General features: G+C 42.8%; 1 protein-coding gene across 1 annotated transcript; it reads right to left on the bottom strand.

Moving 5' to 3' along the window:
* Window positions 1-246: 246 nt before the first annotated feature.
* On the bottom strand, window positions 247-15180 carry CYB5A (cytochrome b5 type A). The gene is made up of 5 exons (XM_074547699.1): window positions 14952-15180; window positions 5525-5653; window positions 3202-3231; window positions 2177-2211; window positions 247-1314 (listed from the first exon to the last, which is right to left on the bottom strand). The coding sequence occupies exons 1-5, from the start codon at window positions 15093-15095 to the stop codon at window positions 1236-1238; spliced, it is 417 nt and encodes a 138-aa protein (XP_074403800.1). The 5' UTR covers window positions 15096-15180; the 3' UTR covers window positions 247-1235.
* Between the last annotated feature and the right edge of the window lie 1695 nt (window positions 15181-16875).

The following is a 16875-nucleotide window of genomic DNA, read 5'->3' as shown; positions in this document are numbered from 1 at the left end:
TAAATACTCACTCTGAGTTATATCCTTTTTAAAGGTTATCTAGAAAACTACCAATAAAGCTTGAAGTTTTAAACTCTGTTTCATCACATTCAGAGGGAAAGCCATGGACAAACATGGACAAAAGTTAGTCCTTGACATGAAGCTGGATGGGAGCAACTCCAAGTGAACTTCTGAGAAGTGCCCCAATAGGACATCCTTTTCAAGGCCTTCAAAGAATTTGGAAATGAAGGTGCTTGAGCCAGCAGGTGTAACCAATTAAACTTTTATTCATGATCATTTACATATGACTAAAAATGTTCACCACAAAATGCAAACTTGTAGTTATCTTGTATTCAGCAGTAAAAACAGTTGCCTCTTCATAGTAAAGCACCAAAGCACATAACAGAAGAGTCAGAAATGGACTTAATTTATCAGTTTTTCCCCTCACAATGCACTTGACAAAGCTGAAGATTTTATCGAAGGCTAAAGTTCCAGAACAAATTCTACAGTCACCTGAGTGTCTGGCAGGAACAGTACTATTTAGTAGCAGTTACTTTTTTTCTGCCTTTTTTTCACAAAAATGAGACAGACATAATTAGGCCAAACACTGAGTTTCAATTCACCTGAATTTTTCAATGGGAGACAAAGAACAGTTTGCTAGTAAGGAGTACCTACAAAAACTATAAGAGCAGTTGTCAAAAAAAATGGAACACACACCAGCTCATTATAGCTCATTGGTAGGGCCCACCCCACTTCCAGGCACCTATAACTCCACTCAGTTTTATTCATTACATTTAACTTGCATTTCATTCATACTACATTTAAAAAGACAACATGATTTTTTTAAGTTAAGTTGTGTACATGTACACAGTTTTGGTAGTTTTTTAAAGCTGTAAAATGTGTAAGTAAAGAGAGTCCTAATGACCCTACTACAGATTAAAGAGAAATAACCAGAATCAGTGTTACATAAAAAATAATATTCTACCACAGAAACCAATACAGTTATCAAGTAACTCATTAGAGAATAAAAGTGTTATACAAAAAGAGAAATGGTGCCTTTTTATCACTTCACAGCAGCACATAAGAAGGCAACATTAAGAAAAGTGCACAGCAGAAAAAGAATTGTTTCATTTTCTGAAAAACTTGAATTTTTCTTCAGACATCAGGCTTTTCTCCAGGAACATATTGGGTTAGGATTGCTTATATTTTCTTCCAGAGAAGGTATTCTCTTCCTGCATTACTTCTCAGTAAGGCACTTACTCCGACATGTAGGAACGATACATCAGGGCCACGATAATCGCTGCTATTGCTGGGATCACCCAGTTGGACCATGAACTAAATGGAAGTTTTTGAAAAAGCAGTTTATGAAGTGACAACCAGCAAGTTATAAAAAGAAAAACAAAAACAAAAAAATCATTGCCTTAAGAAGTCCTTTCTAGCCAACAAATACTTCAAATTCAATGATAACAGAACACCTGGATTGGCCAGTATACTCCAGACAAGGGAAGAAGCTTGTACAGTAAGGCTCTGTACTAAAGCTTACAAAGAAGTTTGCTTACTAGACAAGAGCAAAACCCTAGGCACATTTAAAGTCATGGTGTGCTGCCCAGAATGTCATTTATTTAAAAGCTATTTAAGTAGCAGCATCACATGACTCATCTAAGCACCCAAACCCCCCACCCAGAGGGTCACAGAAGAGTCCTCTGAGGTTTCAGCAGTAGGCAATTGTCAGCAGGATATAAGTCCACAAAATTTTTGATTCAGTGGTATTACAAAGTGTTTTGCAAGTTTCTCCCAATTCTGACATATCTTCCTTCTTACACACAGAATCCTCTTATTTCCCTTAGATACAACAACAGAAGCAAATCTTAAAAGCAAGGCATCTGTGTCAGTAAAATAGTTGGCAATGACAAGAAGAGTCTTCCTTTCACGTGGCAGACTCCAGAAATAGAGGCCTGTGCCAAACAAACCATTTGGTAGATACTGACACCTGCCAATATGAGAGAAGTATCTACCTAGTAAGCTGCCACACTTGTAGACTGGCACATAGATGCCAGCTTGGACTTTACAAAGAACAGATATTTTCATGCACCACTCCCTGATATCTCAGCTTCCAGCAGATAAAAACTATTCAGCTTTTTAACCTTCAGAAAAATCATGGGGAACTTCAAGTTTGACAACAGATGTGATACAGTACCTGGAAGTAGACTGAGCAGTGGTAATAAGAGTTTCCTGAAAAGCAAAGCATAAGAAAATATTTACTCCATGAAGACAAACCTCTCCAACTTAACAAGCCCCACAGTTTCTCAAAACTCATCAAGTGAGACTAATTCAGAAACAACTCAGTGCATGCATTTGGGAAGCATTTTCTCCTAATTCCTACCGCAGTTCTGTTGTATTATAAGATAGCTAGTAGCAGTTCCTATAGCTAGCATTGCATCAAGTTCCTAAAACATTAATCAACAAATATTTTGCTGCAAGTTTTCTATGAAGCTGACTTCCAACTCAGCTTACATTTGAAAAGCTTCAGTCATCTGTAAGACAAAAATACTTTCCTTGACTAAAATCAAATTGAAAAAACTTGGAATTCATTCCCAAATATTTTTATATCAAAACTACATAAGGAAATCTACTAATTTACATCTACAAGGCTTATTAAACTTGGGGGTTTTAGTGTGGTGTTTCAGATTGTGTAAATAGGAGTCAAATTTTTATAGCTGTTCCTGATACTGAATTGGACTTGTTCTGTTTCCACAGAAAAAAGCAGTACTACAAGGCCAAATCCCAGCTGGGTACAAGTGCACAATTTATATGAAGACTTACTAATTTGGGTAACTCTACTTGTATATGACTCTAAGTTTATTTTAAAAATCCAAGCATTAAAACCCTACCTAAATTTAGTGGTGCATGATCCATCACTGCAAAATTACTTGCTTTGGTACCAGAACATTTGCAATTAATTTAAAGAAAGAAGGATTTTGCTATAGTATAATGCCATCACACTTAGTAATCCCAAGGTATGAAGCCACACAAAGAAAATAATGGTTGAGAGAAAGAACAATTTGAAGCAGTATCAACAGGTCTAGGAGATTTAAAATTTGAAACACCACACTTAAACTGAATTGTTTCTTTTTCTGGGGTTATACCATTCATACACAGACAGTAGGTCACTGTCTGTAATGCCCAAAAGACACAATGTGGCATTTCAAGAAACACACTTACTGTTGGTTTCTGAAGCTTGGATCTATCATCCTGCAAGAGAAAAGAGCAAGAAACATTTAGACAAAATCTGATGCACTGGAAACAAAACCAAACTCACACAATTTATCACTAAATTCAGTTTGCAATTCATTCTGTTAATGGGTAAATATTTTTCCCTAGGTGAAAACAGACTGGCAAGAGAGCAGATGCCAGTGATTGATTTTGAGCTAACATAAACAAGAACACTTCCTTAAATAATACTTCCCAGTATGCAACAAAGAAGTGAAACCTGAGCCCTCAACAAATTTCATTATTCTTGTGCCCATGTTTTCACCTTTCCTGTGCCTCTGCAGAGTACATGACCTTAGCTTATACACTGACTGCAATCATATTGATTCTGCTTACTGTACTTGTACTATCAGATAAAGTCAACTAACTGGTTGTGCCAATGTCCACTTGACCAAAGGTCCCAAAATCTAGGGATCTTTCATAAACTCAAAGTTCTGCTTGGCACAGTCACATTCATTACAAAAAAAAGCCCAACAGTATATAATCCTGTCAGTGCTGTATTTGTGCATTACACTACCACGCTGTTTGTTTCATATCAAGTGAAAACAGGCACTTGCCAAACAAGGAAGAACTGGACTGATACCCATGTTAAGAACAACATTAGTGGCATCACAAATAGATGGCAAGTCTGCAAAGCCACAAATGCATAAATGTGCATCAGAGCCAAACCACTTCTTATTAGGACAAGCTACACTAATAATATTTATCAAGAGATGACCTGAGACAAAAGAGACAAGAGCAGGAATCTTACTGTGAAATAGGCTACTCAATATAGTGATTTTTACTCCAAAACATACATGAAACAAGAGGAAAAGAGAAGAGTCAGGAGTGGGCAGTAAAGTAGAGCAGACAGACCCTCTAGCAGCCTAAACCTCTAAACAGTGGTTTTCAACTCTTAAGATGCAGGAGAGTTTTATTGTGGCCTAGCTGTAAAGGAGGCCAAGGCAGCAGCTCTGTAGCTAGAAAGAAATACTTCAAACTTGAGACAGCAGAAAGGTGCTCATTAAAAGTACAGGGAATTGGATGAACAGTATAGAATAGAGGATGTGACAGATGATCCAGTGGGAACTGATCATAAACAACCCTGACAACCTGTCCTGGGGTGACGTTATAATGCTTGTATATCCCCATTCATCTGTTCTGTGCCTTTAAGACCGGCTCTGAAGAGTGGAAGTTTTGTTTGGGTTTCTCTTATCAGGGACACAGAGGAAAACGGTACATAGGGCTGTTTTTTCACTTCCAGCTTCAGCTTGCTGCTTTTGCTTGCTCTCTTTTTCTGCTCTTGCTTCTGCTCTGCTTTTGCCTCTGCCTATTAGCTAGTTTTAGCTAAACAGTCCACATTCCTTCCTGGACTGTTTCTCCTCTCCTGTTCCTGTGACCATCTCGAACCTGCTCCGGACTGGGACCTGGGAACACCGAAGGTTCGGCTGCAGCGGCTGGCCCAGCGCCGGAGGGACTGAGAACAGAGCAACCACCCCCCCCGAAAGAGACTTTCTGATTTTGCCATCTTTCTCAGAGCGGTGTCATCGGGTATTGTTCATTTTGTGTGCTGGGGGGTGCGGGGCCAGTCAAATAAACAGGTTCTTTCCACCTCTCTCCGAGGAATTTTTTCCCAAACCGGTTGGGGGGAGGGGCCGTGTGGGTTTCGCTTTCTGGAGGGGCCCTCCTTTGCAGATTCTTTAACAAATTTGCCCTAAACCAGGACACAACCACAAGTGGGAACCATGATACAGCTAAAAATGGCAGGAGACGGAGTGGGGAAGACAGAGCAAGAAACTAGAAGTACAATGCTTTTAATAACCCTTTTCTAGACATAAAGAGCCAGGATTGCACCTTTTGATGCAGGTGGGAGCCTGGCAGATAGGTATTTACAATGGTGAAGGGATGAAAGTGGTTGTTCAGTAGTCACTCTGCATAGTGGCATAAGACAAGGTCTAGACATTCAGACATGCCACCTTCAGGGTTACAGAGCTTCATTATAAAGCTGAAAGTGTATACCAGAAATGACACCATTCCATGTTCAGTTTATTCAAGAACTAAGCTGTAAGGCAATTTAAATCACCAAAAGATGTGACTATGCTTATGCTACACAAATAAAATCCCTTCACATTGGGGGAACTATCTCAAACCTAGGTCCATCCACAAACAGCTGCAGGACTGACATCCAACCAAACTAGCAGTTCTGGATTTTGAAGTAATTACCAGACAAGTAACTGCAAGTAGATGCAAAAGCAGTACAGCAAACACAAAAGTAAGGATACACTCATATACTCACAGGATGAAGTTCCCCAATAATAAAGGATTCTGACAGTGTCCTTGCATCTGTGGAATGGCCAACATCTTCGAAGTTCTCAGTAGCATCTCCCCCAGCTTGCTCCCTAAGGACCTCTTCACCTCCTGGGTGCTGCAAATTTTAATGAGTTTGAATTTGTTAGTGAAATACATTTCAAATTCCAGAAATAGAAATTCCGCATTTTTTACATTTCTAAAATTAAAAAGCAAAATCACCTGCTGGACTTTCTAAAGCAAATATAAGCCTTTCTAAATAACTAGAGAGCTTTGTGTACTCTCTGAAGCCAAAACTAAGGAAAATAAGTCTCTATGCCATTGGCAAAGAAGCAGTAAGAGGCATTATCCCTTGCAACTAAAGCACTTAGAAAGTTGTGTGGGAATCAGTCTGTATTTTAAGAGCACAACTATCATCTGAAGTAACATTCTGTGTTTTCACTTCTTTAGGAAATGTGCATTTTTATCCAAGCAATGCTTTATACAGCAGAAGGATAAAAGCCAAAAAGGTATTAGCTGCAGAAAGAACATTCCAGAAAGATAAAAAAATCTGTTCACAAGATGTGAATCAAGCATTGGCAAAACAAGCTGGCAAGGTGCTAAGGAATCTGACCTTCTAATTAATCCTGGTTTGAGCAGGGAGGTGGGCCAGATAAATTTAAGGGTCCTTTCCAAAACAAATTATGGTACAAATATCAAGACAGCTCCTTTGGAAGTGATGAAGCACAACTGAAAGCTCACTCAAGACCCTAGAATAACAATTTGGTTTTCATAGACTATGGAATCCCAAAACCACATTGTTGATAAAACCCCTGAGATACAGAGAAGTCATCTCCCGGGATCATCTAATACCTTAATCCACCACCATTCCCTTAACAGTTAAACCCCTGTTCTCCATTAACTTTTATTCTTCCCCAGGATGCACTTTGGGAGTTTTATGAAGTACATTTTTATCTAGCAAATAACTCTGCTTGAATATACTGCAAGATCTATCACATCTTCCAGTTCAGTGCATTTCCTCAGCTCCCAGTTACTTATTATGTAACAGGTAACACACCACAAAAATTCACCACTCAACTTTCAAGCAGGAAAGTGTTACATAAACACTGGGAATGATTAGGTAAACAAGTTAAAAGCACTTATTAGCGCTGCCTTGGATTAAGGCAACCATGGAATAGATATTAGCACTTTACCAGTAGCAGAGAAGATACAAGGCTTTTGAAGCTCAGTTCAGTTTTTAATGATTCTGAGTACAAGATATAACGTTATGGAAAATAGGCAAAATTTCCACAATTTAGGGTTATCTTGTGGAGAACACAACTCACCAAAAAGCCCACAGGTTAAAGAAATGGCGTTTCTACTAGTCTAGGCAATTCAGGTTAGCACTTACTTCAAATCCTCCTATTAATCTCATATCAAAATTTCTCTTCTGACAAAACCAGTATTTGTTCATACAGCTGAACTAAACTACTCCTATAAATTTCCAGCAGTACCAGAACTCCATAACTTGAATCTTCACATTAAAGGCAGACATTTATTTTAACAGATTAAGGAAGTTGAGGAGAAAAAAAACCCTCATCTCAACACTTTTTAAAGAGCCAAGATACCACAGTTATTAGGGTAAAGGATCCCTACCATGACTAAGCAAAACCAAGATTAAGCAACTGATAGAGAGATTACACACAGCAGCTGAGCCAAAAAAAAAAGTCAGAAGAGTACAAGCAGAGTAAAGATTATGCAATCAACCTGCAAATATGGCATGCTCACCAAAATCCTGTCCTTGGATCCATTCTGTTAAGTATTCAGGGAAAGGACTGGACAAAAGTTGAGGGAGCACTCAAGTTCAATGCCTTGAAATGGCACTTAAGGTGAACTTGGGTCTCACCACCACTCCAAGACATTACCTCAACTAAATCTTCACAGAATTTCTTCAGCAACGTGGGTTTGGGTTTTTAAAACCATGCTAAAGAATTGTGCCCCCGCCAAGCAGAAGAACATATGTACCAAATTCAGCAGAAAGGTGGCATAACTCCTTGGAAAACATGCTTGACAAACGAGGTGTCAACAAGCAGCAGAAGGCCCCAAAGTCAAACCATCCCTAAAGCACCAGCAGCACAAGCAGTATGTAAACTCCCACTCGTGCACTGCAATGAACCCAAACCCCGCTCATACAAGCACATAAAATACCAGTTACTCCAGCAAGTCATGAAGATCACATGGTTTACACTACCTCACCAAAAAACATTTGCCATCCAGCCAAACAAGTGGATACCTACCAACATAACTGCATCTGCATTACAATTACTTCATGGAGTACTTGAACAAACTGCTTGCACGTTGCCAGCTACAGAATGATCATGTACTAACTTGTGCTCCCAGATCCCTCCTTTGAGCACTACAAAGCAATCATGAAGCAGTATGGGCAGCACCACAGAGGCACTCCAGCTTTCCTCTGTAGAACTAGTTTTTTGTCTAATTAGCGACTGATCCTTCTGTCTACAAAACCACAATACTAGTATCAAGATTGTAACGCACCCAGTCTCTCTACCAACCCTTTGACTATCACAGGTCAGCTGAAGAGGACAAATTCACCCTGACCTCTGCCACTACAGCTGGAAAACTGATAATTTTTTTTTTTATGACATGAGCAAGGCTAAGTATGGAGAATTACACACAGAATTCCAAACTGAAGCCATCTACCAGGTAATGTTAATTATAACCTACTAGACACTGATGGAAGTACTTTGAAACTAAACGCTTTGCTTTTAGATGCCACCTCTGCTTAATGATATGAACTTACAAACCCTCTGTAAATAACTAGTACATAATACATGCAATTAATTAAAAGCTTTTGCCTCCCCTAATGAAAGGGAACAACTGTAATGTCTCATACAAAGGGCAAGAACTGACTCTTCTATCAAAAAATGAGCATCTTTCATGGTTGGATGAGTTTCCCAAAGCTTGTTTATACAAGGCTTTTGTTCATGATTCTGCCTGTAAACAAAGCCTGCTACCAGAACAGCTACTTTTAATGAAGATCCTCTGGACAGATCCTGGAACTGGAAAGCCCACAAGGGTATACAGATAGTGACTCCTTAACTAAAATCCTGTTGATAAAAGTAACGTAAGAGCTCTTGAGGTAAAATTATAGTTCAGGGGAAATGAAAAAGCTTTTGATGATAAATTAAGACAGCTAGCTCATTCCTAGGACATTCCCCATATAATAAATAGTCTAAGCTATATGCATAACAAATACCCATACAGAGCCAGCACTAGTACAGAGCACAGATAAATTACTAACAGCAGCACATTAGAAAGTTTTAGATAAGGCAAATACGCAGTTAATCTTGCTGCTCTCATCTGGGTCAAAAGTCCAACTCACCTCATCTGAATACCACCTTTTCTCCCCCTTGCTATGGTCATGCAGATTTCTCAGTGTCATAGTTCAAGACTCCATTAAACTATAACTACGTTAATTTGCAACTCCTGTGCCCTCTCCCTTCCTATACTGAGGGAATGAAATCTAAGGTCTAATTACAATTTCAGGAAGATCAGCAAAGGTCTCCATTAGTGACAGTCTCATAAACTCAGATTTCCCTTTTGGCACTACAGGAATGAAAAGCAGAAAGGGGCCAGTGAGAGAGCCAGGAACACTCAGAGAACCTCAGCTCTATTATGCAGGACAGACAGACAAATGCTTATTTCAAGGGCATTTTCATGTAGCCTGAAAAGAGTCCTCCAAATTATTTCTATCATCCAATTAAGTTTCAGGACAGAAACCGCTCATGTAAAATGTCAGGAGCCTAGGAAAGAAGATCTCCCTCTGAAAGTGTATTTTTGAAAACTATCATTAGGTTTTTAGATGAAGTGCAAATGAAATACCCAGAAGCTTGGTGCCTGCCCTGATTTCAGCTGGGATAGAGTTGCATTTTCTTCTTGGAGGCTGGTACAGTGCTGTGCTTTGGATTCAGTGACATATGAGAACAATCAGTGATAACACCCTGACATGGCAGTTGTTGCTACGTAGCACTCACCCTAATTCAAGGGCTTCTCAACGTCCCATGCTCTGCCAGCAGGAAGGTGCACAGGAAGCCAGGAAGGAGCACAGCCAGGACAGCTGATCCAAACTGGCCAAAGGGGTATTCCATACCACAGAATATCATGCCCAGTACACCAGCTGCAAGGAGTTGACTGAGGGCTGCAGCTTGCTGCTTGGCAATGGGCTGGGCATGGGATAGCATCTCTTTTTGTTGCCCTTTTTATTGCAATTATTACATTTTATTTTATTTCAGTTATTAAACTGTTCTTAACATACACATTTTATCTTTTTTCTCCAATTCCCTTCCCCATCCCACCAAGAGGCTGTGGGGAGCAGGGAGCACGGAGCTGCACTGAGGTTAAACCACAACAGGGGCCATTTCCCAGCTTACAAAACAGTTATAGCTTGCAGAGCTTCACATCTAAGTCCCAAGAAGTGCTTTTTCTTAAAACATTTTCAAATTCTCCTGCAAGGTTCATCGGAGCTTGAGGTGTTAACACTGGATTTAATCCTCAGACTGCAAGGTTCTGCAGGAACAGTGCCCATGGTTCACTGGCAGACTCCAAACGTGCCAATAAAGGCATCTTTCAGTGCAAGCTGATCATGACTATAAACATGGAAGGCATTATGCTGCTCCCCACAATATCATCACACTGCATGAATGCAACTTATTGCCACAGAGGGGAGAGAACATTTTTCATCCTGACACAAGAGAACAATATTTGCTTTTTGCACTTTATTTGACCAGCATTACAAAACACATTTAGTGGCAGCTGTCCATTCTAGGAGAAGTTTAGGAAAAGTGCTATGGATGCACAAGTTCATACTGTATGGAAAAAAATATTTACCAACAATGTTTTTGCTGAATTCTTAGACCACCAGCAATCAAATTAACTTAAATAAATCTGTATTAAATTAATATTAAATAAATGCCATGGTTGGCTTCCAGAAAAAAAAAAAAAACTCCTCATATATGTAATTATCTACAATACAGATATAGCCATGACATCCTGCTTGATACACATGCACTTCTAGTAGCTATTTTCCTTTAAATGATATAGGACCTTATCCTGGTTTCAGCTGGGATACAGCTCATTTTCTTCTTAGTAGCTGGTACACTACAGTGCTTTGGATTCAGCATGAGAATAATGTTGTTAATGAACTGATACTTTGGTAGCCAAGTAATGCTCACCTAAGTCAAGGACTTTTCAGTGTCCCACACTTTGCCAGCGAGGGAGCACAGCCAGGACAGCTGACCCAAAGTGGGCAAAGGGATATTCCATACCACAGAATGTCACACTCCATCCATAGACTGGGAAGAGCCATCTGTGAGCCACCAATCTCTGCTCAGGAAGAGGCTGGGCATCGGTCAGTGAGTGGAGAACCCACACCTGCTGCACCACTTGTTTCTGTTGGGTTTCATACTTCTCTCCTCATAATTACCATCATTGTTACATTTACTTTATTTCAATTATTAAACTGTTCTTATAATGAACCACAAAACTGACCTTTTTCTGATTCCCCTCCCCATGCACTGGGCAGGAGGGTGAGTGAACCACTGTGGGGTACATGGGTACTCCACGGGGATCAACTACAAGACCTGAAGCTAAGGAAAAGGTATCCCAAATCTTCTGCAACACGGGTCCGACAGCCTTTAATGGCAAACAACACCAAAGTTTCTGGTTTCAAGAATACTCTTTCTTGCCAAGATCTTTTAAATAATGCATTCCAAAAGCTGAGGTATCTTGATTTCTTCTCCCAAACTTGGAAAATCAAAGAAAATTCACAGATGAATATTCAAGCCATGAATTTTCCCCAATATCTGCCACTTAAAAACAAAACAAAAAAAACCCACCAAAAATAAAAGAAACAAACACAGCAACAAAAAGCCAAAGAAAAACAATCAGACTAAAAAAAAGCAGTTGATGGCATCTTCATTAACCCCACAGATAAGATATCAAAGCACACAATTGTTTCCTCATTCAGCACTTTTTCTGTATTTCATATGATCTTTAACCCTGTCCTTAAGGAAATCAAGCACTATGGGTCACACCATGCAATGCCTCCACTCCATGTGACACACACATGCCACCACCTCCAGCCCATTTCCTATCTACTTTCAATGGAGTGTTCCCAGAGACTGATGGTTCCCCAAAGCCAAACAAGTTCCTCTAAACATCTACAAGCTCCATGAAGACACAACAGCTGGACAGAGGGAGCATACCCTTTAATTACTGTAATAGAGTGAAAAACAGCACCACACGTTCACTTATTAAGCACAAGAGCATCCAAGGTGACTTTAAGACTAAAGCACAGTAAAGTTTTCAACTTCATCATTAATAAGAAAATACTTCCATAGATTAATGCAATAGCTGAAAAGATGCCTTATTTTAAGAAACAGGACAGGTGAGCTTAGCTGCTTTCCCAGCTCTTCATTCCCCAGTAAACTGATACTTATATACTGCTTGGGAAGAGCATGAGTGAGGTGACACTTTAGCAATTCACCCTTTTTAATACTATTGGGCTCAAATTTCAGTGGCCCACACTAAAGTCTTAAAATATGTTAAGCTTTTCTACTTCCAAAGGGACCTGCAAGAAATACACTTGAGTTTAACCAGTAATGCTATTGAAAGAGCTAACATAATCCCCACTTTGAGTAGGGTTTACTGGATTCTGGAATGAACTAGCAAGAGGCTAGCTTCCACTTCTCCTCAGCTGTCACATGCCTCAGGGGCTCTGACAGTATCAAAAGAATTAGCATAATACTTGATAATTTAACTAAGTACCAAAAACATTAAAAAAAAGGTTAAAAATGCCCTATGAAGTATCTTAATCAAAGAGTTCCATAACAAAAATCACCAACACAATGAATAGTAAAATGTCAAAGAACTCTCCCTAGGACTGCAGCTTCAGTTAAAATATTTCAGGTAACTATTTCCTACAATCTCACTGATTATCTGAGAAGGTCTTGGAAATTTCAGCTCAAAACCAGCCATGTTCTATTGAAAGTTGTTCAATCTGAGGTTGAAATCTAACTTGTGCTTATCAGAGTGTCTCAAGACATCCCCTACATCGTCCAAAACCCAACTATTTAAATATTTACAAACTGAATTCTTTTGATATGCTACCAAATTATCAATGTTGGCCTGAAGGATAAAAATGAGGCTTTCTTGGAGAAATTTACACAAGGTGATACCTTGTAATATTTACCAATTTCACCACATGTACTGAAGGAAGAGGCTGTGCAACTACTTAAAAGCTCATTGGATCCTGGATTTTTTTTGTTCAATGTTTTTTTTTCTTGGGCGGGGTAAGGTTTAGGGTTTTTCTAAGGTGTGGGTCTTTTTGTTTTCACCTCCTCAATCTGGACAATATGTACAAACAATACAATTTTGTATCAATCAAAACTGATCAAGTTCCCAAAAGCTAATTCAGTTTTGCAGACTGCACAAAAAGCTGCATTCTCCTCCAGAGCTTCTATAATTAAATTGGCCCTGACTGGATAACCATGCAGCAATGTCCATAACTAATGGATGAAGATGAGCAGGGGCAGAGCTAGATGAGAAATAATGAAGGAAGAGTCAGCAGATCAGTTCCATAATCTGCCTTGCTGAAAAGCCAAACAATTTGCATTGACACACAGCTTAAGAATGAAATACTACCTGTGTCAACACTGCCTTTGAAAAATCGCTTGTCAACCCTCCTTTACAAAATGCTCAGTTTCTCCTTTGAACTGGAAGTGTTTACAAGCACAATAACCAAGATGGGGCTACAGAACTACTGATGCTTAAAATCCATCACATCTCTACCCATCTAAACTGTATTCTTTAAGAAATTAATGTGAGTCTAACATACACTTTTTAATTGGTTGCTTTTAGGAAGAATTTCTTCACAGAAAGGGTGATTAGACATTGGAATAGGCTGCCAAAAGAGGTGGCACTGTCCCTGACAGTTTTAGGGAAAGACTAGATGTGGCACTTGTTACCATGGTCTAATTGACACAGTGGTGTGTGGTCAAAGACTGGACGAGATCTCAGAGGTCTTTTCCAACTAAATTGATCCTGTGATTCTACCTTTGCTAACTGAGAACACAGAGCAAGGGAGAAAACTCAAAATACCTAAATCCCAGTACCATTCAATTACTGGAAGAAAAAAAAAGTATTTTTTTTTTATTTCTGCATTTCCACTGAAAAATGTTTTAGTCCAATAACTAAAATGCTTATTTATTAACCATGACTATCAATGATTACACCAACGGCTATCTGCCAGAGATCAAAAACATCAACCACTAACTGGGAAGAAAAAAGCCCAACAAAACACAGACAAAGGAATTGAACTTGCCTCTAGTGCTCTATACTAGAGCTGGAACTGGTGCAGCTTTGCAGACTGCATCCCCACACCGAGAGAGGATTAGGGCAGCAGTGAGAGCCACCCTAATTTTCTGAACCTCACTGCCAGTGTATAAAGCCACATCTGCCATGCCCTGCAATAAAATACCTCCCAGGGTTTAAGGCTACCCAGGATGTATGAGTTCGGCAGACAGGAGCACAAGCTACTGTGACCAAGAGGCTTTAACGAAGACTGGATATAAGGAAGAACTTTTTTACAGGGACAGGAGGGAAGCACTGGCACAGGTTGCACAGGGAAGTGGGGAATGCCCCATCCCCGGACCTGTTCAAGGACCAGGGGTGGGAGTAACCTGGTCTAGTGGAAGGTATTACTGCCCTTGGCCGGGAGCTGGAATGAGATGAGCAGTAATGCCTCTTCCAAACCAAAATACTTTGTGATTCTGTACTATTAGAGTAACCTCAAGATCTGTGATATTCTGCATGTAGCGGTACTTTCCTTCCACTTTGTGAAGTTTCTTTCCTGTTCTATAATACAACACACACTACACTAGTGTGAAGAGAGGAGTTGCTGACCTTTTAGTTCACACGATAATATGGCTCTGGGTCCCAGCTGCGTCTTCACCTTTAATTCTGTTTCCAGCCGGCACACCAAAGCAAGAAGCAGATGGATTCAGCCCCACTCTTGGAACCCAAGATTCACACAGCCAGCCCGCCTAACTCAGCCCTCAATCCTGACTCCAGTTTTTTCTCCTGGCGCTTATTTCCTAGAAATTCAAACCCGAAAGTTTCCGGCGGGCGCCCAGCGGATGACACGGCAGCGCAGCCGGGGCACGGCACTCGCGGGTTTCCCCGGCCCGAGAGGCGCCCCGAGCCCGGGCCCGCCCCGCGGCTCCTCCTGCACGGCGCTATCGCGGCCCCGAGGGCGGCTCCCGCGGGCCGGGGCAGGCGGACGGGAGCCGGGGAGCCGCCAGCGATCCGGCCCCGCGGGGCTCCGGTGCCCTCAGCGTCCCGGCAGCGCGGGCACCCACCTCGTCCAGGAACTTGGTGACATCGTAGATGCGGTTGTGGATGATGATCCAGGTGCTCTGGCTGTTGTTGTGTTTCTGCACCTCCTCCAGCCGGTAGTAGCGGCCCCGCCACGACTCCTTCCCGGTCTCGCTGGAGCCCACCATGTCCCGTTCCGTCCCGCACCGCACGCACCACAGGCCGGCACCGCGCACACCGCCAGGGCCCCGCCGCAGGCCCTATCACCAGCCGCCAGCGCCCCGCCCCTCCCGCCTCGCCGGCCTCTCATTGGTCGAGGGCAATGCCACTCAAAGCAGACAGGCAGCCTGGAGGCTGCCGTGACGCCCGGGGGCGGGACTTTGCCGTGGTGCCCCGCCCTCTCCCGCCTCCCCGCCGTCCCACGTGACTGGCTGGCGGCGGGCGGGGCGGGGGCGGTGCCGGGACAGCCCCGCTGGTCGCGCTCGGGCCTCCGTCGGTGCCGGCGCTGCAGTCGCAGCTTCTCTCCTGTCCGCTTCCCGGCATGGTCACCCCAGCGTTCCCCACTTTGGCAGCGGCGAGCTGGGGGCTGCCGGTGTGCGCTGCGACGAGCTAATCCCCGACTTGCGATGTAGAACCGCATTGGAATGGTTTAGGTTGGAAGGGACCTTTTCGGTCATCTAGTTCCTATTCCCTGATATGGGGACCACTCGACAAGATTGTTCAAAGTCCGATCCAGCCTGGCCTTGAACACTTCCAGTACAAGAAAGATAAGGAACAGCTGTAGAGTGTACAGCACAGGGCCACAAAGATGTTTAGGAATCTACAGCACTTCTTATGAGAAGAGACACAGGGAGCTGTCAGACTCTTTTCAGTGAGACAGGACGAGGAACAATGGCCATAAACTAAAAAACAAGAAGTTTCACCTTAACGTGAAGACGTTCACATTGAGAGTGGCACAGATGGGCCGATCGGGGCTGCCCCGACCTGGACGTGTTCCTGTGAAGCCTGCAGGGGGGTTGGGTTAGGTCATCTCCAGAGGTCCCTTCCAACCCTAACAGTCTGTGATTCTGCGATTCAGGCTCCCCGGGCAGCCTGTTCCAGTGCCTCAGCACTCTCACAGTAAAGATTTTTTTCCCTAACATCTAAGGTGAATTATCCTGGTGCCGCTGTGGTAAAGCCGGCTGGCGCCCCGGCTCGGCCAAGAGCTGCCTGTGCACGGCTAAAGCCCCGTAGGGCGCACGTAGGGCCGGGTGCGGCTGAGTTACACCCGGACCCACCGGGGCTCTGCCAGGGCTCTGGCCGGCGCTGTGACCGCCCGAGCACCCCCTGCCCTCTCCTGCCAGTGTCCCAGCAGGCAGGGGCTGCCACACACACAGGGAAGTCTCACATCCTCGCTGATCCCGGCAGGCGGCAGTGCACGAAGGCGGGAAGTGCCGCTTTTCCCGCGCAGCCCGTGAGGCGATCCCGGCGGGAGCGCCCCTGCCACAGGCTCTTCCTCCCAGCTCCTCAAAACCTCCCGGCTGCCGCACGAGTCCCTCGCCCCGCCTTAGGAGGGCTCCCCCGCGGGACTTGGAGCGAGGCTTCCCTGTGGCACTGCCCTGCTTTGCTGCCGGGTGGGCGGAGAGCACAGGGAGCAGTGCCTTCCCCTTCTCTCGGGAGGTTCTGTCACCAATCCAGCAACCTGTTTCCCTGCAGTTTAGGCTGAGGTAAAATATGTTTCCTTTGCTCCGGTCTCAGATGTGTCCGATGACTTTGTCTGTATTTCAGGCCCCACATCCCCACATCCATGGCAGTTTGGGTGCCTCAGCAGCAATAGCCCCATGGACACACTCAGGCGTGATTATAGGCTGGATTTGTGGGGGGATTTTTTGTAGCTTAAAATTTACCCAGTGTGACCTGTCACCCTTCCTCAGAGCTTAACTTCTGCACTCTGAGCCTGAGTGCAGGACAGCTTCGTACTTCATGGAA

This window comes from Zonotrichia albicollis, chromosome 1, assembly GCF_047830755.1.
Source record: "Zonotrichia albicollis isolate bZonAlb1 chromosome 1, bZonAlb1.hap1, whole genome shotgun sequence".
Taxonomy (NCBI): Eukaryota; Metazoa; Chordata; class Aves; order Passeriformes; family Passerellidae; genus Zonotrichia; species Zonotrichia albicollis.
The sequence above is the reverse complement of the archived record's forward strand: the minus strand, read 5'-3'. Positions and strand labels throughout refer to the sequence as shown.